Source organism: Ranitomeya variabilis, chromosome 3 (genome assembly GCF_051348905.1).
Source record: "Ranitomeya variabilis isolate aRanVar5 chromosome 3, aRanVar5.hap1, whole genome shotgun sequence".
Lineage (NCBI taxonomy): Eukaryota > Metazoa > Chordata > Amphibia > Anura > Dendrobatidae > Ranitomeya > Ranitomeya variabilis.
Genome location: NC_135234.1, coordinates 205805579 through 205827296, shown reverse-complemented (window position 1 = coordinate 205827296; position 21718 = coordinate 205805579). Strand labels below are relative to the sequence as shown.

The window sequence follows — 21718 nt, the reverse complement described above, 5'->3', positions numbered from 1 at the left end:
TTTCAAGGTCACACAGGACCCCTTCTTAAGGAAAATAAATTCTGTTCAGAATAAACAATTTTAAAGAATTAATCTTAGATCTTTCACCAGCGCAGGTTTAGAGAACCAAGGAAAAAATACCCAAAACAATGGACTAATAGGAAATACCAGACAGAAGAAGTTCCAATAAAATTGCCTTTATTATACAAAGATGGCAAACAGTGGTACTACTTAAAAACATATGCACGTATTAGGAATATAAAATGTAAAATGATACAAGAAAAATATATAGAGTGATGTATATATAGATTCAATACCGAAAATGATGGACCATTTTACAGACTAAAAACAATATTTTACAAAAACGAATTTGTTTTTGCATCTTCATATTCTGACAGCTGTAACTTTTTTTTTTTTGCTGAATAAGCCATTTTAGGGATTGTTTTTATCCCATATTTGTATTGAACTTTTTTCTGTCAGTATAATGAAAAAATAACATTTTTAATTTTTTTACAGTGTTCAGTAAATGGAATAAATAACTACCAATTTTATAGTTTGCATCATTCTGTTTGATATTAATTTGTACGTTTTTTATTTATTTTTGTTTTAACACAAAGGCTGCGTTTTTAGTGTCGAAACAGGTTTTCGTGATTTATGCATGCTTTTTTTCGCGTGTTTTTAAACTTTTGTACACATTTTATTTAACTTTTTTCACTTTTTTCACTTAGTCGCACTGAGGCACTTGAATATTTTTCATGTTGATCAGTGGTCTTTTGTATTGCAGTGCTCAGGGTGCTATGGCAACTACCAGCTCATATGAATAAAATCTTGTGGGGCGATGATGTCAAAGGGAGTCTTTTAACCCACTTTTAACCACTTAGATGCAGCTGTTGCAATTGACAATGGTATTTAAGATGATAATCGGCCGCGATTAGTTCCAGAAGCAGTCAGAAGTCAGGGCCGATGTAGCAGCGTGTCAGCTGTCCTATACATCTGTCACCAGTGGGATTTACACTTTTATACCCATGGGATGCACACGTATTCTTAACGGAATAAGGCCTTTTAATGGACGCCGTTTTATCGCGCATCTGCAGTCATTAAAAGGTTAAAGCACCACTCCAGCTGTTTTTTTTTCAATTTTACCGCTGGAGTGGTCGTGTGACAAATATAAGTCCTGGGCGGTTCCTGCTGATTGTGACCTGTCGGATCACTCCAGTGTTTGCTGGGCAGGCCAGAAGTCACAACTCAATCTAAGTCTATGAGAACTAGAACAAAGCTTGTTTTGAGAGCTTGTGACTGTTACCTCTGATTTCTGGTCAGTCAGAAGTTGTAGTCACAAGCTAGTGGAGTGGGATCAGATCTGCGCCGGGAAAAGCTGAAGACCATGGCTGATAAGGATCATGCTTATGTCAGGGAACTAAATTTAAAAAAATATGGAGTGGTGCTGTAATCCAGGCAGACTGGAGGAGGACATAGCACTGAGAATGAAGGAAATGTGGCAGCCCCAGGAGCTCGGTTGCCATCCGTCCAGAAATTGCAGGACAGTCCATAAAAAATATTGCCTTGTCAGCAAAAAAATTAAGACGTCCGTGATTTTTTGAAGCTGAAGAAACGTATACGGATAATTTTGACTGTAATTATCATTATTTACAGTTTATAGTGATTGCAGCAAAGGTTTTCAGATTAGAACTATGGATTGGAGACAAGGATCATTTATAATAATGATGGTTTTCCAATGTGTCCAAAAAAATATATTGTTTGTCCGTGATTTCTCAATGAGCTTTCCAGAAAAAATTAAAAAATCAAATTGACAACTAAGCTCACGAGGTGAGTATGAGTTTGGTATTTTTCTTACCTCTGTGGGCTGATTAATATGAGATTGTCCAGTAGTGAAAAATCCCATTATTGCCATTCTACACTGAATTCCACTAGAAGTTGCTTTTACTACTTAATTTTTATCATTCATAAGTGGTCATTTCTAACGACAAAACACAAACTAGATGAAATGGTAACACGTAAATCATCTCATGTTTATGTCCCTTATAGGATAACACCATAGATTTCCTGGAATATGTCGCTGCTCTCAATCTTGTTTTACGGGGAAAACTTGAACACAAGCTGAAATGGACTTTCAAAGTGTATGACAAAGATGGAAATGGCTGCATTGACAAGCCAGAGCTTTTAGAAATAGTCGAGGTAAAGTACTGTGTGGATTATAGTGTACTTCTGTGACATATTGTATGTACAATTTTAAGTGACAGAGTGGAAACTTATTATCTCATGAATGATATTGTCCTAGCCCATCTAAGCACCCACCAGCAACCTTTACCTGCATTCTCACAAGCCCATATATGTGGCATAGCAATTGCTGAATTAATATATAAAATAACTTTGTAGATGTGCTCGTGCTATGCAAATTAGTGGTTGACTAGTTGGGGATGTTGAGACATTGATTACTCTGGGGTGCTCCTCCCTCTAATCATGTAAGCACACCCTTGTTGGTGTGAGTGACATGATTTGCAAAAGTGACGTCACAATTGGTTCTTTGCAAATATTGTGCATTCATGCGATGTTCATCTCTGACTTCATCGGCACACTGCACATGGTGTGGGAAGCAGGCAGTGACACAAGACTCAGACACTTGCGGAGAAGTTCCACATTTTCTGGTTGAAAACCATTAAGTCGGGGCATCCAATGAAGCCCATTATTGTTCCCTCATAGTACAATACTCTTTTCATGACCCCCACAGTGCCCACCACACACTATGATTCCTCCACAGTGCCCTTCACACAGACTATGCTGTCCACAGAGGCTCCACATGCAATATACTACACACTGTGGCCTCCCCACACAGTATGCTGCCCATAGCCCTCCTCTCCGATGGTATGATTCCACGACACTGCCACAACACATAATATGATCACGTAGACCCCCACTATATGATACAATTTTATTGACTCAACATACAGTTTGATTCTCTCACAGTCCCCCCAGTATGATGCTCCCACATTTCCCACCCCAACAGATAGTATGATACCCTCCAAATACCCCAACAATATAATGCTCCCACCATCCTCCCTTAATACAGTTTAATGCTTCTACAAAGCCCCAACACATAGTATGATTCCCCTCAAATCACCCACACTGAATAATGCCCCCACACAGTGTAGTACCTCTAATGTCCCACCCACACAATATAATGCACCCACATTCACCACCAACGCATAGTATGATGTCCTCCATTGCTCCCGACCCACAGTAGAATGCCTGAAATTCCTCCCATCACACAATATGATGTCTTCGGTTTCACCAGACACAGTAATATAACCCACAATCTCTCACACAGAATATACACTTATTCATTATAATGCCCACAGTTCCCCCACCATATGGTGCCCACACATTGCTCCTCAACTCATTGAATGATGACTCCATCCACACAGTGTAGTGCTCCCACAATTCCCACAGTTGGCAACCCATTTGCCTGTGTATCGTTCCTGCTTCTCTGTGACTGATCTGCTGTCTGCCACACAGTCACATGACCTGAGAATGTCACATGACCTAAAGGACTTTGTGGGTTATTTGGTTTCTACCCAGACAAAATGGTGGCGTAGGGATCTGTTATTTTTTTACTCCAGCATTGTGCTCAACTGTATCTGTGTCCTATGGACATAGATACAGTTGACGTCCGAACATATCTTTGACCTCCCGAGATAGCACGACAGCTCCCCAACATCAGGACTTTCCCTCTGGATCGCAAATGGTTGGGAGGTGTGCAGCAGCAGTATTGCTGTGTGTTACTGAAGCAATATCAGAACATCACAATAAAACAAAAAATTATAAACATGTAGTAAATATAATAAAGCTAAAATGTTCTATAAACCACATTGTTAATGGCATTAGAAAAAATCCCCATGAACAATCACTATTAGTAATTGCCATTAGCACCTCTTACAAAATAAAGGCTAATGAATTAGATATATTTACCCCGAAATGGTACATATTAAATAAATGAAGAAAAAGAAAAGCCTCTTTACCATGAAGACCAAAATAGAATACATCCTTGTCACCATATCAATGTATCATCTTTCTGTTTTATATTTCAGTTCTTCACCATTTGGACAACGTACATAAGAATGTTGTCTTTGACTTACATGACACAAATATCTTGAGAATGAGGAGGAAAATAAAAAGAGCCAATTTGGGTACTTAATGACCAAGCCAATTTTTATTATTCTGACCACTGACACTTTATGAAGTTATAGCTCTGAAACGCTTCAAGGCATCCCACTGATTCTGAGGGTTTTTTTTCCATGACATATTGTACTTTATGTTAGTGGTAAAATTTCTTCAATATAACTTGCGTTTATTTATGAAAAAAATGGAAATTTGGCAAAAATTTTGAAAATTTAGCAATTTTCAAACTTTTAATTTTTGTAGACTTAAATCAGAGAGTTGTGTCACACAGAATAGTTAACAAATAACATTTCTCACATGTCTACTTTACATCAGCACAATTTTGGAAAGTTGACCAGTGATTTCTCATTTTTCCAGCAAAATTTACAAAACCATTTTTTTGGGACCACCTCACATTTGAAGTGAATTTGGGGGGTCAATATAACAGAAATGACCCAAAATTTACACCATTCTAAAAACTACACCCCTCAAGGTGTGCAAAACCACATTCAATAAGTTTATTAACCCTTCCGGTGCGTCACGAGAGCTAAAGCAATGTGGAAGGAAAAAATTAACAATTTAGATTTTTCAGAAAAAAATTACTTTGGAATCAATTTTTTTATTTTCACAAGGGTATCAAGAGAAAATGAACCACAAAATTTGTTGTGGAATTTCTCCTGAGTACATCAATACCCTGCATGTGGAGAAAAGCTACAGTTTGGGCACATGGCAGGGCTCAGAAGGGAGGGAGCACTGTTTGACTTTTTGAACGCAAAATTGCCTGGAATCAATGGTGGCAACATATCGCATTTGGAGACCCCCTGATATACCTAAACAGTGGAACCCCCCAATTCTAACTCCAACCCTAACCCTAACACACCCCTAACCCTAATCCAACCCTAACCATAACCCTAACCAAAATACTAACCCCAAAACACCGCTAACCCTAATCCCAACCTTAACCATAACCCTAACCAGAAACCTAACCCTAACACATCCCTAACCCTAATCCCAACCCTAACCATAATCCCAACCATAACCACAACCCTAACCCTAGCCCAATCCTAATGTTAGCCCAACCCTAACTTTTACCCAACCTTAACTTTAGCCCAACCCTAACCCTAGCCCCAACTCTAACCCTAGCCCAACCCTAACCCTAGCCCAACCCTAACCCTAACTTTAACCCAACCCTAACTCTAGCCCCAAACCTAACTTTAGCCCAACCCTAACTTTAGCCCAACCTTAACCCTAGCCCCAACCCTAACCCTAGCCCAACCCTAGCCCTATATTTAGCCCAACTTTAACTTTAGTCCAACTCTAACTTTAGCCCAACCCTAACCCTAATGGAAAAATGGAAATAGATACATTTTTTTATTATTTTTACCTAACTAAGGGGGTGATAAAAGCGAGTGTTATTTAATTATTTATTCATATATTTTTGATCACTGTGATAGGGTCTATCACAGTGATCAAAATGAACCAATAGGAAAAATTTCCTATTTTTGCTGGGTGCTGGCCGGCAAATCTCAGCAGGCGCACTGCGCATGCGCCCGTCATTTTCTCCTGGAAAAATATCCCGTCGGCCCGAGGGACATCTTGGGAGGTTGCAGGAACACCAGAGGTAACAGGGGGGGTAGATCGGGGGAACCCATTTCTCTCTCCTTTGATGTGTGATCACATCAGAGGAGAGAGAGATTTAATGGGAAATCAGACTTTTTTATTGCAGTCACTGTTATAACAATAATAACGGAAATTGCAGACCTGAATCATGTTCTCTGGGGTCTCAGCTACCCCAGGTAGCCAAGACTCTAGAGAAATTCTGACGCTGGGGGCGCTACCCACTTATTTCTCAGCGCCGTTAAACAGCAGCGCTGAGGCATAAGTACCCTTAACTGCTGCCGTTAAAAGGCGTATCGGTGGTATTAAGGGGTTAAAAAGTTGTACATTCGTATAGTGAATAAGCTTTATTTACATAAAACCAGATAACACCTCTAGCCAGATACTGTATATACCTGCGCACCACAGGTATTTTTCCTCTTTTTTTTAATAATAATCATGTTCATTTTTATTGCAGTCCATATACAACTTGAAGAAAGCTTGCCGCCAAGGTCTAGAAGATCGATCTCCGTTGTTGTCACCAGAAGAAGTAGTGGATAGGATATTCCAGCTGGTGGATGAGAATGGAGATGGTACGATGCTCACTCAACCTAGGCATACAATGCCTTGGAAAAGTATTCATAAACTGTGAACTTTTTCACTTTACATCAACTAACTTAAATGTTTTTTATTTGGATTTTATGTGATATACCAACACAAAGGAGCAAGTATTTGTGAAGCATAAACATCTCTAGTCTCAAGTCTTTTGCAGCCTTTAGCAGGTATTCCTCCAGGATTACCATGTATTTAGCATCATCCATCTTTCCATCATCTCCGATCAGCTTATCTGTCTCTGCTAAAGAGACTATCACCATGTTTGATGGTGGGGATGGTGTTTTCAGGGAGATGTTCAGTGTTAGTTTTCCTCCACACATAGCATTTTGCATTTAGCCCAAATCACCACCAGAGCACCTACTTTTCTGTGCTAGCTGTGTCTCCTACATAGCTTTTTGCAAACTGCAATCAGAACTTCTTGCTTTCAAAAATGGCTTTCTTCCATGAAGGCCAGATTTGTTGAGTATATGACTAATTGTTGTCTTGTGGACAGATTCTCTCACCTGAGCTGTGAATACTTGCAGCTCCTCCAGAGTTGACATGGACCTCTTGGCTGCTTCTCTAATTAGTGCTCTCCTTTCTTAAGATGTCATTTTAGGTCGACAGCCATGACTTGGTAGGTTTTCAGTTGTATCATACATTTTCCATTTTTGGACAATGGATTTAACAGTGCTCAGTGAAATTTTCAGAGCTTGAGATATTTTTTTTAATATCCTAACCCTGCTTTACTCTTCTACACAACTTTTTTCCTGACCTGTCTGGTGTATTCCTTGGTTTTCATGATGTTGTTTAATCTCTCATGTTCTCAAACAAACCTCTGAGGCCTTCACAGAACAGCTGTGGTTATAATGAGAATACATGGAAACACACGAGAGGACACAATTTATTAATTATTTGATTTCTGGAGGCAATTTGTCACTCAGCAGTTTATTAGGGCTATCAGGCTACTGGAGGTTGAATACAAATATATGTCACAATTTTCAAATTTATTGTTTAAAAAAAAATAGAAAGTCATGTATCATTTCCTTTAGGCCATGTTCACACTTTGCGGTTTTTACCGCGGAACCGCCGCGATTTTGCCGCTGCGGGTCCGCTGCAGTTTCCATTGCGTTTACATTTACATGTAAACCTATGGAAACCGCAAACCACTGTGCACATGCTGCGGGAAAAACCGCGCAGAAACGCAGCGGTTTACATTCCGCAGCATGTCACTTCTTTGTGCAGAATCGCGGCGATTCTGCACCCATAGGAATGCATTGAACCGCTTACTTCCCGGGAAGTAAGCGGATAATGTGCGGGTGGTACCCGGGGTGGAGGAGAGGAGACTCTCCTCCAGGCCCTGGGAACCATATTTGTGTGTAAAAAAAAAGAATTAAAATAAAAAATCATGTTATACTCACCTCTCAGCGCTGCACGCGGCCGGCCGCTCAGAGTTGCTGTGCGAACAGGACCTGTGGTGACGTCGCGGTCACGTGACCGTGACGTCGTGGTAACGTGACCGTGACGTCACGAAGGGTCCTTCTCGCACATCATCTTTGGAACCGGACCGCCGGGTGCAGCGCCGAGGAGATCGGGACGTCAGAGGGTGAGTATATAAACTTTTTTTTTTATTTTAACATTACTATTGATGCTGCATATTGCTGCATATGCAGCATCAATAGTATAGGCGGAAACCCACAGCGGAAACCGCGGAACAAACTGCGATAAATCTGCAGGGATAACCGCAGCGGTTTTGCCCTGCAGATTTATCAAATCCGCTGCGGGAGAACCCGCAGAGGTCACCCGCAAAGTGTGCACATAGCCTTACACTTCATAAATATCACATAAAATCCCAATAAAATACACAGAAATTTGAGGGTGAAAAGTGAAAAAATGTGGAAAAGTTCATGAGGCATGAATACTTTTCAAGGCACTGTATACAATACTGGTCAAAAGTTTAGACATATCTGATTATTTAATGATTTTCCTTGTTTTTAATTGGAATACATTTAGACTAAAGGCAGAAAACCACTGGTTTGTCAAACAAACCAGAATATGTATTAAATTGAACTTGTCAGTGGATTAACCCCTTAATGACCAGAGGTATTTTTGGTTTTGCATTTTTATTTTTTGCTTCCCTTCTTCCCAGAGTCATAACTTTCTTATTTTTTGGTCAAAATGGCCATGTGAGGGTTTATTTTTTGTCGGACAAGTTGTATGTTTGAACAACACCATTGGTTTTAATATATCATGTCCTGGAAAACGGGAAAAAAAATTCCAAGTGCGGTGAAATTGCAAACAAAGTGCAATTCCACAATTGTTTTTTGTTTTGCGTTTTTGCTATGTTTACTAAATGCTAAAACTGACCTGCCATTATGATTCTCCAGGACATTATGAGTTCATAGACACCAAACATGTCTAGGTTCATTTTTATCTAAGTGGTAAAAAAATATTCAAAATGTTTGTTAAAACAAAAAATTGCACCATTTTCCGATACCCATAGTGTCTCCATTTTTCATCATCTCGGGTTGGGTGAAAGCTTATTTTTTGCGTGCTGAGCTGATGCTTTTAATGATACCATTTTGGTGCAGATATGATTTTATGATCGCTGTTATTGCATTTTAATGCAATGTTGCGGTGAGCAAACAATTCTGTCACTTTGACTTTTTTTCTCATTACGCCGTTTAGCTATCGGGTTAATTCTTTTTTTATATTGATAGATCGGGTGATTATGAACGTGGCGATGCTAAATATGTGTATGTTTGTTTTTTTATTGTTTTATTTTCAATGGGGCGAAAGGGGGTGATTTGAACTTTTATATTTTTAAAATATTTTTTAAAACTTTTTTTTTCTTTTGGCATGCTTCAATAGTCTCCATGGGAGAATAGAAGCTGCAATTACCCAATCGGCTCTGCTACATACAGACGATGATCAGATTGCCTGTATGCAGCAGAATTCCTCACTTGCTATGAGTGTTGACCACCGGGCGGCCCTCACAGCAATCCGGCAGTGACAACCATAGAGGTCTGAAGGAGACTGCTGGTTGTCATGCCAACCCATTGGCGACTCGCAGTCATGTGGTGCCAATGGGTGGGATTTCCGTCGCGCTTGCCGGAAGCCCATGTTAAATGCCGCTGTCAGAGTTTGACAGCGGCATTTAACTAGTTAACAGCCGTGGGTGGATCGCGATTCCACCCTCTGCTGTTAGAGGCACATGTTAGCTGTAAAACAGCTGACATGTGCAGGAAAAGATGTGGGCTCAGCACCAGAGCCCACATCAAAGGGAGGGAGTCCAACATCAGCGTACTATTAAGCCTGATGTTGGAAAGAGGTTAAAGAAACATTCCCATTAATATTTTTCTGAGTAAATGTGTGTATATGTATGTAGTGTGAGTTCATTAATATTATTATTTACTGCCACTTTCTCACCATTCTTCTATGCTTCTCTGTGACATCACCGCACTGCAGACTGCATTTGTCACACTGCACTCTGCGTGACCCAGAAGTGGCTTTTACAATGTAAGTCTAAAGAGCATCAGAACAAGGCTACATAGGCTTACATTGTAAAAGAAACTTCTGGCTCACACATAGGGCATAGAGTTAAGCGGTTATGCTGAATTGGGGTGACCTTATTGAGAAGAGAAGTGGAACAGTCCTGGATCCTGGAGAACAGGGCTGCCACCAGGAATTTTAGAGCCCATACTGGCAACAGTTTTAGGCCCCCTTTGAGACTCTGGCCAAGCTCCACCCCCAGCTCTGCCTCCACCCCTCAATCTTCCACAGTCCTACTGCCCACTCTTGGAAAAACTCCACTTCAGCACCATGTCCTCACCAATCACACAGTAACAGTTCCAATCTAACACAAAATCACATACATGGCCATCAGCTTTTGTTTTGGCCAAAAGATTTTTTAATCTGTGACCATGGCAAGGTAGACTCTTTTGGCCGGGCCCTACTCTACTCTAACCTATTAAACATTTATTGAAATATCCAATACTCTTTTTAGGTATGTTTTTATTTATTTTTCAATTTTTAAAATGATCAATACTATCACATTCAAGGGACTAATACCGCCACACCATGACCAGACCATATATTACCACGACATAGTGACCGGATACTACAACACGGATCATTAATAAAAATGCAATACTAGTATTACCATAAGTGCCATTATACACAGGAGCTCTGTACATAATGTATAGTGTACGGATAATACAGGGATCACCAGTGACATTATTCACAGGAGCTCTGTATATAGTGTACAGTGCACAGGTAATGCAGGAATCACCACTGGCATTATACACAAAAGCTCTGTATGTAGTGTATAGTTCACAGGTAATACAGGGATCAGCAGTGACATTACACACAGAAGCTCTGTACATAGTGCATATAGTGTATATTGTACAGGTAATACAGGGATCACCAGTGACATTACACACAGGAGCTCTGTATATAGCATATAGTGTACAGATAATACAGTGATCACCAGTGCCATTACATAAAGGAGCTCTGTATGTGCTATACATTGACTCACCAGTGATGTCTCTAGTTGAAGTCCTTCATCTTTGCTTTTCTTCATCCTGCTCAGACCACCATCTCTTCTTTCAGCCAGGACTCGTCTCTGCACAAAATAACACAGTTATCTAGATCAGTGCTTGCAGAGCACATTACTTTTTTCCCCAACTTCTACACTACACCAGATGAAAAAAAAGGCGACCTAGTGACGCACTGCACAGTACCAGGACCTCCCCCTTATTGAAAATAGTATCCTCAAAAGTAAAATACATCACTGCAGTAATAATATCCCCCATCCTGGCCCCCTTGTGTCTCATTTCTGGCTCAAGCCATATGTTCTCCCATCCTGGCCCCATGTTCCTCTATTCTGCCCCCATGTGATGTCTCATCCTGCCCCATATGAACTCCCATCCTGCCCCATCTGAAATCACCATCCTGCCCCATCTGTCCCATGATTCTGCCCTATGATCCTGCCCCATCTGTCTTATGGTCCAGTCCCATGTGTCTCCATCCTGCCCCATCTGTCCCATGACCCTGCCCCATCTTTCCTATGATCCTGTCTCATGATCATGCCCCATATGTCTACATCCTGCCCCATTTGTCCCATGATCCTGTCTCATGTGTCTCCAACCTGCCCCATGTGTCCCATGATCCTGCTACATGTGTCCCATGATCCTGTGCCATGGGTCTCAATCCTGCCCCATGTGTCCCATGATGCTGCGGCTGCCTCATCTATCTTCGTCCTGCCCCATCTGTCTCCATCCTACCCCATGTGTCCCATGATCCTGTCCCATGATCCTGTCCCATCTGTCTTATGGTCCAGTCCCATGTGTCTCCATCCTGCCCCATCTGTCCCATGACCCTGCCCCATCTTTCCTATGATCCTGTCTCATGATCCTGCCCCATATGTCTACATCCTGCCCCATTTGTCCCATGATCCAGTCTCATGTGTCTCCAACCTGCCCCATGTGTCCCATGATCCTGCTCCATGTGTCCCATGATCCTGTGCCATTGGTCTCAATCCTGCCCCATGTGTCCCATGATGCTGCGGCTGCCTCATGTATCTTCGTCCTGCCCCATCTGTCTCCATCCTACCCCATGTGTCCCATGATCCTGTCCCATGATCCTGTCCCATCTGTCTTATGGTCCAGTCCCATGTGTCTCCATCCTGTCCCATCTGTCCGATGACCCTGCCCCATCTTTCCTATGATCCTGTCTCATGATCCTGCCCCATATGTCTACATCCTGCCCCATTTGTCCCATGATCCAGTCTCATGTGTCTCCAACCTGCCCCATGTGTCCCATGATCCTGCTCCATGTGTCCCATGATCCTGTGCCATGGGTCTCAATCCTGCCCCATGTGTCCCATGATGCTGCGGCTGCCTCATCTATCTTCATCCTGCCCCATCTGTCTACATCCTGCCCTATGTGTCCCATGAGCCTGCCTAATCTCCCCATATCGTGGCTTGCCGCTTTCAGAAAAAAACAAACATTTTCTCCTTACCTGGCCGCGGTCCAGCAGTGTAGTCTCCTTCGTGCATGTGAAGAGCGGATTCGCCGGTGCATGACAGTGCCGTCATACTCTGGCAATGTGTTGCTGATGTCACCTGCCAGCTGGTGACTGGCTGGCGGCTATTGTTGCCTTGAGGACCTGCACGGCAATAGATTTTAAACTGAACAGTTACTGACATGGCAGGATCCTGCGCTTGGGGGCCGGTGAGCAGAGGGGGGCCCCATCCAGTCCAGGCCCCCTCTGCACACCAGGCCCCATACACCAGTAACAACAGTAATGCCCTGATGGCGGCCCTGCTGGAGAATATGGCAGTAGGAGAGTTTAACATATACTCACTACATATATGCAAACTTTCAATGAAAAAAAATAATTGGAGTGCTTCTTTAATGCTGCCTGAACCATGGATAGCATGAACCAGAGCAATTGACTTCATGATGGCTCAGTGGATAGCACTGTTTTGCTTTGCAGCACGGGGGTTCTGGGTTCAAATCCCCCCCAGGACAACATCGACAAGGAGTTTGTATGCTCTTCTCGTGTTTGCGTAGGTTTCCTCAGGGTACTTCAGTTTTCTTCCACACTCCAAAAATATACTGATAGGGAATTTAGCTTGTGAATCCCAATTGGGACAGTGATGATGATGTCTGTAAAGCGTTTTATAAGAGAGTAAAATAAATAAAAGGCTGTGTGATTGTAACCAGGTATATATATAGTTTGAAAAGCTGTCCAGTGACTAAAGGGAAAGACCCGACTAATCCACCATGGCCCCTGAGATATTCTTCATAGTTGTTTAATATTATGGCTTCATTTTTTGGAGTGTGTGTATACAAGTTATACAGCTCTGGCAAAAATTAAGGGACCACCACATCAAAACCCTGTCACGGGCAGCCCAATCTCCAGACCTGAACCCCTTTGAAAACCTCTGGAATGTAATCAAGAGGATGATGGATAGTCACAAGCCATCAAACAAAGAACTGCTTAAATTTTTGCGCCAGAAGCAGTGTGAAAGACTGGTGGAAAGCATGCCAAGACGCATGAAAGCTGTGATTAAAAATCATGGTTATTCCACAAAATATTGATTTCTGAACTCTTCCTGAGTTAAAACATTAGTATTGTTGTTTTTAAATGATTATGAACTTGTTTTCTTTGCATTATTTGAGGTCTGAAAGCACTGGTTGTTTTTTTAAATTTTGGCCATTTCTCCTTTTCAGAAAAAAAATACAAAATTTATTGCTTGGAAATTCAGAGACATGTTGTCAGAAGTTTGTAGACTAAAAGAACAATTTACATTTTACTCAAAAATGTACATATAAAGAGAAAAATCAGAGAAACTAAACATTTTGTGGTGGTCTCTTAATTTTTGCCAGAGCTGTAGATATGATATTTTTTGTTACTTTCTTTACAGGCCAACTGTCTCTAGATGAATTTATAGATGGGGCTCGCAAAGACAAGTGGGTGATGAAGATGCTTCAGATGGATGTGAGTCCTGGCGGCTGGATTACTGAGCAGAGGAGAAAGAGTGCTCTGTTTTAATGTTGACTACATTATTGTTGCTTTCTACATAAACCTAAAGAGCTCCACTGAGTTTGAGACTTCTCAAAAAGATCTGAGCCATCTGGTTTTGAAGGCGTACAATCACATGGATCATACACTGGATGTCAGCTTGATTTCTGTAGCAAGCAGTACTAATGAGAGATTATTATAAATTTGGATGTGTTTTCTGATTTATAATTCCTACTATCATGTTTCTGAGATCCATGGGTTCTATAAAATATTTTGGAATGTGACAAGGCATCTTCTGAATCTTAATCTCTCTGTACAACATAAATGTTATGGTGGCCATTGTGTTGGTAGGTTGCTCAAATGCTATTATTCTGCAATCTCAAATGATACTTATGGATTTTTACAATGAAGATTTAACTTGGAAGTGAATTTTATTTATGTCTTTAATTATTTGCTTCTTAATACTCAGTAAAAATGATTATCGCAATCTGTGTTACAACCTCAGCCACTTATGTGACAAACTATGCAGCTTTTAACTGGCCAAAAAAATGATCCCTGATGCTCCTTGGCAGCAAAGAATTCCACCTTAGCTAATTTGTACTGTAAGGTCTCTTCTGTATGGTAATACCATGTACAGGGCGAACAGAACATTCTGTAAGAGCTCTTTGTGCTGTTATATGGTGTTCTGGAGTATATTTTGGAGATATTCTTTCCTAAAAACGATACATCCTGGGGGAAATATTTCGGAAGACCACTATTTTTTTTTCGGCATGGTATCAATTGAAAAAAATGTCCATATTTTTCTATAATAAATCAGAGCCATACACACACATACACACATACACACACACACACACACACACACACATACACACACACACACACACACACACACACACACACACATTGGAGCCCCATAGAAGTTTTAATATGACTGCTCAATTATGTCCTTGATAACTAATAGTGGCATGCCACGCGGCCACTATGGGGCCTGTGATTAAGAGGGGGACTGCAGTCTGCTGTGTATGTGGGTGGGGGCTTCATTATACTGTGAGTGGGGGTTGCACTATACTATGTTTGTGGGGGATGCACTATACTGTGTTTGTGGAGGCTGCATTATATTGTGAGTGGGAGAGCTGTATTATACTGTGTGTGGGGGGGGGAAGCTGCATTATACTGAGTGAGGGTGTGCTACACTCCACTGTGGGGAGGGCTGCACTATACTGTGTGAGGCTGCATTACACTGTGTGTGGGGGCTGCATTATACTGTGTGTGAGGAGGGGCTATATTATACTGTATGTGGGGGGCTGCACTATGCTGTGTGTGTTTGTGGGGGGCTGAATTATACTGTGTGTGGGGGGGCTGTATTATACTGTGTGTTTGGGGCTGCATTATACTCTGAGGGGGGCTGCATTATACTCTGTGAGGGGGGCTGCATTATACTCTATTAAGGACCATGGTCAGTGCACTATACTATATGTACTTGCATTATACTGTATGGAGGACTATCTGTACAACTTATTCTTCCTCAGCTGGAGTAAAGAGGCCGGGAAACAAGCATCAAACAACTTCAGTATTGTCGATCACTCATTTAACGGCCTTAACTCAGAACATGCAAATACAACAGAAATGTTTCTGTGTGATGGTGCAATATGTGAGCCTTTGGGGCCCACTTTAAACTTTTGCCTAGGGCCCCACTATGTCTAAAAGTAGCCCTGAACATACCCAATCATTTTGAGAACTATACATGATTATTTTGGGTGTACTGCAGACATATCTCAGATTTAGTGCAGCCGCACAGGTGAACCCAGCCTTAAAATATACCTGGCAGTAAGACACAGATTGTTGCGAACCAAAGCGTTAAAAAAAATACATTGATAAGATCGTTCTCCTGAACTTTATTTCAAATGGCTGCTGCTGTAAAGAATCCATTAATGTGGTCTAACCAAAAGAGTTTAATCTGCACTTGTATATAGCACTTTATAGCCATGTACAGAAATAACACAAGTGTTTAACCCCTTCCTTGTTGAGGGGTCTTTCAGCAATGCAGAACCCTCTGGCAGGGGATATCAGATAACACGTAATGTGGCTGGGAAATGAAATGGTAATTGATAGCGAGTGTGTGTTGGCTCTTCCACATTTCTTCATGTGAAAGCAGTAATGTGATTGCATGTGAGCAGCATTCATTTTTAAATGTGCTAAACTTCATACAATTTCTTTAATAAAACTAACAGAAAATGTGGAAAAAATGAGTCCATGACTATTCATGAAAGAATAACAAAGAAAACATCATTATCCAGATAGGACAACAAGGTCATGCATCTCTGGCTTGTATGGAAATATAACATACGTCTACATGGCGTCTATGTACTTTCAATTACATGTATAATTTTGCTATTATATATTGTATTTTTTCAAGCAGAACATAAATTGTGTAATGTAATGTTTCATTGGATGCCATATTACGTTTTTATGAAGAATATCTCTAGAATGCGGAGTGAAACTAGACAGCCTTATAGTCACATATAAGGCTTCTGAGGCTTTTGTGCAAGAACAATATATTGACCCCTTCCAGTCCAATATCTCATTATAATGCACAATTCCACCTGCTTTGGTACAAGTGGGCCCCCTTACCTCTTGGACCTCTTTGCGGCTACGACTTCCGAGTTCAGATCGCCAGACCCACGATCAGTACTCATACTCTAAATGTCGGGTGCAGAGACTCATTTTGCCTCCATAAAGCTCTGCCATACTTATGAGTCCTCTCCTTAGACTGAATTCAGGTGGTCGTATTTCATGGTCCACATATGGACCACAATGCACGGACCGGCCATGAAACACGTTAGGCTGAACCCGGCCTTATGGTAAAAACACTAACAGCTTGATTTATTATTACATTAGCACCCTTTTTTGTTGATTTTTGGTGTTGTTGTGGTTTGCGCCTTTTATTCTTTTTTGCATGATATTCATCTTTCCATTTGCGCCTTTTTTAAATTTATGTTATATGTGTTCACCTGTTGTTGTTTTTTTTATAGTTCACTACTGGTAGGACAGTTTGGAGTCTTACAGATGTTTGTAACTGATTTATCATTGGTGACTTCTTGAAAAGATGCAAAATTTGTTGGAACTGTAAACCATTCTTCCACTCTCCTCCTGAGTGATTTTATGTACGTACTTCTAAAATTCTGTTGCAAATATTGCAACATTTTAAGCTGACCATGCGATTTTTTGCTCTAAAAAGTTGCAATACACGTTAAACTTGTCCACTACTTGGACAACCCCTAAAAATTACTCCTTAAATCAATAATGAAAAATAGTAAATATAAATAAATTGAATTTTATTAAAAATAACAAATAAGAAACACAAATACTGAGATCACAAATATCAAATATATTACATAGTATACAGTGGGTACGGAAAGTATTCATACCCCTTTAAATTTTTCACTCCTTGTTTCATTGCATCCATTTGGTATTTCAAAAAAGTTCATTTTTTTTCTCATTAATGTACACTCTGCACCCCATCTTGACTGAAAAAAACAGAAATGAAGACATTTTTGAAAATTTAATAAAAAAGAAAAATTTTATAAAAAAGAAAAACTAAATATCACAGAGTCATTAGTGATGAGCGAATATACTCGTTACTCGAGATTTTCCAAACACACTTGGGGGTCCTCCGAGTATTTTTTAGTGCTCGGAAACTTTGTTTTTATTGCCACAGCTGAATGATTTACATCTGTTAGCCAGCATAAGTACATGTGGGGGAAGCCTGATTGCTAGGGAATCCCTAACAGATGTAAATCATTCAGCTGCGGCAATAAAAACTAAATCTCCGAGCACTAATAAATACTTGGAGGACACCCAAGCGTGCTCGGGAAATCTCGAGTAACGAGTATATTCGCTCATCACTAATAGTCATAAGTATTCAGACCCTTTGCTCAGTATTGAGTAGAAGCACCCTTTTGAGCTAGTACAGCCATGAGTCTTCTTGGGAATGATGCAACAAGTTTTTCACACCTGGATTTGGGGATCCTCTGCCATTCTTCCTCGCAGATCCTCTCCAGTTGCATCAGGTTGGATGGTGAACGTTGGTGGACAGCCATTTTCAGGTCTCTCCAGAGATGCTCAATTGGGTTTAGGTCAGGGCTCTTGCTGGGCCAGTCAAGAATGGTCAAAAGAGTTGTTCTGAAGCCACTCCTTTGTTATTTTAGCTGTGTGCTTAGAGTCATTGTTTTGTTGGAAGGTGAACCTTCAGCCAAGTCTGAGGTCCAGAGCACTCTGGAAGAGGTTTTCATCCAGTATATCTCTGGATATACTTGGCTGCATTAATGTTTCCTTCAATGGCAACAAGTCGTCCTGTCCCTGCATCTCAAAAAAAACAAACCATAGCATGATGCTGCCACCACGTTTCACTGTTGGGATTGTATTGGGCAGGTGATGAGCAGTGCCTTGTTTTCTCCACACATACTGCTTAGAATTATCACCAAAAAGGTCTATCTTCGTCTCATCAGACCAGAGAATTTTATTTCTCATAGTCTGGGAGTCCTTCAAGTGTTTTTTAGCAAACTCTATGCGGGCTTTCATATGTCTTGCACTGAGGAGAGGCTTCTGTCGGGCAACTCTGCTATAAAGGCCCAACTGGTGGAGGGCTGCAGTGATAGTTGACTTTGTGAAACTTTCTTTCATCTCCCTACTGCATCTCTGGAGCTCAGCCACAGTGATCTTGGATTTCTTCTTTACCCCGCTCACCAAAGCTCTTCTCCCACAATTGCTCAGTTTGGCTGGACGGCCAGGTCTAGGAAGTCTTCTGGTGGTCCCAAACTTCTTCCATTTAAGGATTATTGAGGCCACTGTGCTCTTAGGAACCTTGAGTACTGCAGAAATTCTGTTGTATCCTTGGCCAGATATGTGCCTTGCCACAATTCTGTCTCTGAGCTCCTTGTCCAGTTCCTTTGACCTCATGATTCTTATTTGGTCTGATATGCATTGTGAGCTGTGAGGTCTTATATAGATAGGTGTGTCTTTCCAAATCAAGTCCTATCAGTTTAATTAAACACAGCTGGAGTCCAATGAAGGAGTAGAACCATCTCAAGGAGGATCACAAGGAAATGGACAGCATGTGACTTAAATATGAGTGTCTGAGCAAAGGGTCTGAATACTTATGACTATGTGATATTTCCGTTTATCTTTTTTTAATAAATATGCAAAAAATTCTACATTTCTGTTTTTTTTTCAGTCAAGATGGGGTGAGAAAAAATGAACTTTTTTGAATTTACCAAATGGCTGCAATGAAACAAAGTGTGAAAAATTTAAAGGGGTCTGAATACTTTCCTTCCCCCTGTAAATAGTAAACTATGTATTTCAACAGTCAGTCAGGTATTACAGGTACAGCGTTTAGAAAGCAAGTATACAAAAATATACAGTGAGAGGCTGCCGTCACACTAGCAGTATTTGGTCAGTATTTTACATCAGTATTTGTAACATACCTCCCAACTTTTGAAGATGGGAAAGAGGGACAAAGTTAGCGGCGCGCGAAGCGCGCCGCGGCAAATTTTAGGCCACGCCTCTGACCACACCCATTCATAATTAGTCACACCCATATCCACGTCCCAACTACACCCATTTAGCACTGCTGATCACACTGTTTCATATACAATAGTTATAAACAAAAAAATATGGCCACACAGTGCTCCATACTGTATAATGACCGCACATGACGCTCCATACTGTATAATGGCCACACATGATGCTCCATACTGTATAATGGCCACACATGACGCTCCATACTGTATAATGGCCACACATGATGCTCCATACTGTATGACCGCACATGATGCTCCATACTGTATAATGACCGCACATGATGCTCCATACTGTATAATGACCGCACATGATGCCCCATACTGTATAATGGCCACACATGACGCTCCATACTGTATAATGGCCACACATGATGCTCCATACTGTATAATGACCGCACATGATGCTCCGTATTGTATATTGACCGCACATGATGCTGCATACTGTATACTGGCTGCACATGATGCTCCATATTGTATAATGACTGCACATGATGCCCCATACTGTATAATGGCCACACATAACGCTCCATACTGTATAATGACCGCACATGATGCTCCATACTGTATAATGGCCGCACATGATGCTCCATACTGTATAATGACCGCACATGATGCTCCATACTGTATAATGGCCGCACATGATGCTCCATACTGTATAATGACCGCACATGATGCTCCGTATTGTATATTGACCGCACATGATGCTGCATACTGTATACTGGCTGCACATGATGCTCCATATTGTATAATGACTGCACATGATGCTCCATACTGTATAATGGCCGCACATGATGCTCCATACTGTATAATGACCGCACATGATGCTCCATACTGTATAATGACCGCACATGATGCCCCATACTGTATAATTGCCACACATGACGCTCCATACTGTATAATGACCGCACATGATGCCCCATACTGTATAATTGCCACACATGACGCTCCATACTGTATAATGAACACACATGACGCTCCATACTGTATAATGACGGCATGCATACCGTATAATGGCCCCACATGATGCTCCATACCGTATAATGGCCGCACATGACGCTCCATACTGTATAATGACCGCACATGATGCTCCATACTGTATGATGACCACACATGATGCTCCATACTGTATGCTGGGTGCACATGATGCTTCATACTGTATAATGACCGCACATGATGCTGCATACTGTATAATGACCGCACATGATGCTCCATACTGTATAATGGCCACAGTTCTCCATACTGTATAATGACATACAGGCACGCAGCTCACACACACATGCTCACACACATGCACACGCACACAGCTCACACACACGGCCCACACACACGCAGCACACACACAGCTCACACACGCACGCAGCTCACACACATGCAGCATCACACACACAGTATCACACATACACACGCAGCATCACAAACGCAGCTCACAAACACATGCAGCTTTGACACAAATGCATCACATACGCAGCCTTCACACACACACACACACAGCCATCACACACACACGCAGTCATCACACACACACACGCAGTCATCACACACACACACGCAGCCATCACACACACACACACACGCAGCCATCACACACACACGCAGCCATCACACACACACACCCCAGCCATCACACACACGCAGCCATCACACACACACACCCAGCCATCACACACACACACCCAGCCATCACACACACACACACCCAGCCATCACACACACACCCAGCCATCACACACACACACCCACAGCCAGGTTGGCACTAGGAGGGTGCTGGCTGGCACTGTTAGAGGTGTTACAGTGCTACCTGTGGATGGAGAGGTGCATGGACACACTGCACTATCTGGTTTGCAGGCTTCTCCCTGCCGCCCCTTATCCGCCATACACAATGCATGCCGGTGTGTGCCGGTAATGATGACCGCCTCCCTCCCCCTCACACGCCGCTGCCGCCTCCGAGTGACACAAGGACCAGACTCTGCGCCTCAGCATCGGGTACCACAGATTCCCGCGCATGCGCGTTGCGGTGCGTGGTGGGGGAGACACCAGGCTGGAGTCGGCGCCGCGCACGCAGCTGGTCCCTCCTTCCCCGATCTCCTGGCCCAGATTTACTAAACAAAGGCTGCAGAGTGTGATCATGCCGGCCGCTTACGTCACTGACCCCGCCCGGAGTGCGGGACTAGTCCTAATCGTCTCTACGTCCCGGAAGTGGGCGGGGCTTCACCGGCGGCCGCAAATTCGGGATTTTAAATGCCCGAAGCGGGACAGCGGG

The 21718-nt window shown here is 42.0% G+C and overlaps 1 protein-coding gene across 1 annotated transcript in view; it reads left to right on the top strand.

Moving 5' to 3' along the window:
* GUCA1B (guanylate cyclase activator 1B) overlaps positions 1-14892 on the top strand; it is a 28106-nt gene extending 13214 nt beyond the window's left edge. Inside the window, exons 2-4 of the mRNA XM_077299495.1 lie at positions 2026-2175; positions 6230-6344; positions 13779-14892. Coding sequence (XP_077155610.1) covers positions 2026-2175; positions 6230-6344; positions 13779-13906 — 393 coding nt within the window. The 3' untranslated portion in view covers positions 13907-14892. The remainder of the gene's footprint in view (positions 1-2025; positions 2176-6229; positions 6345-13778) is intronic.
* Positions 14893-21718: the final 6826 nt, after the last annotated feature.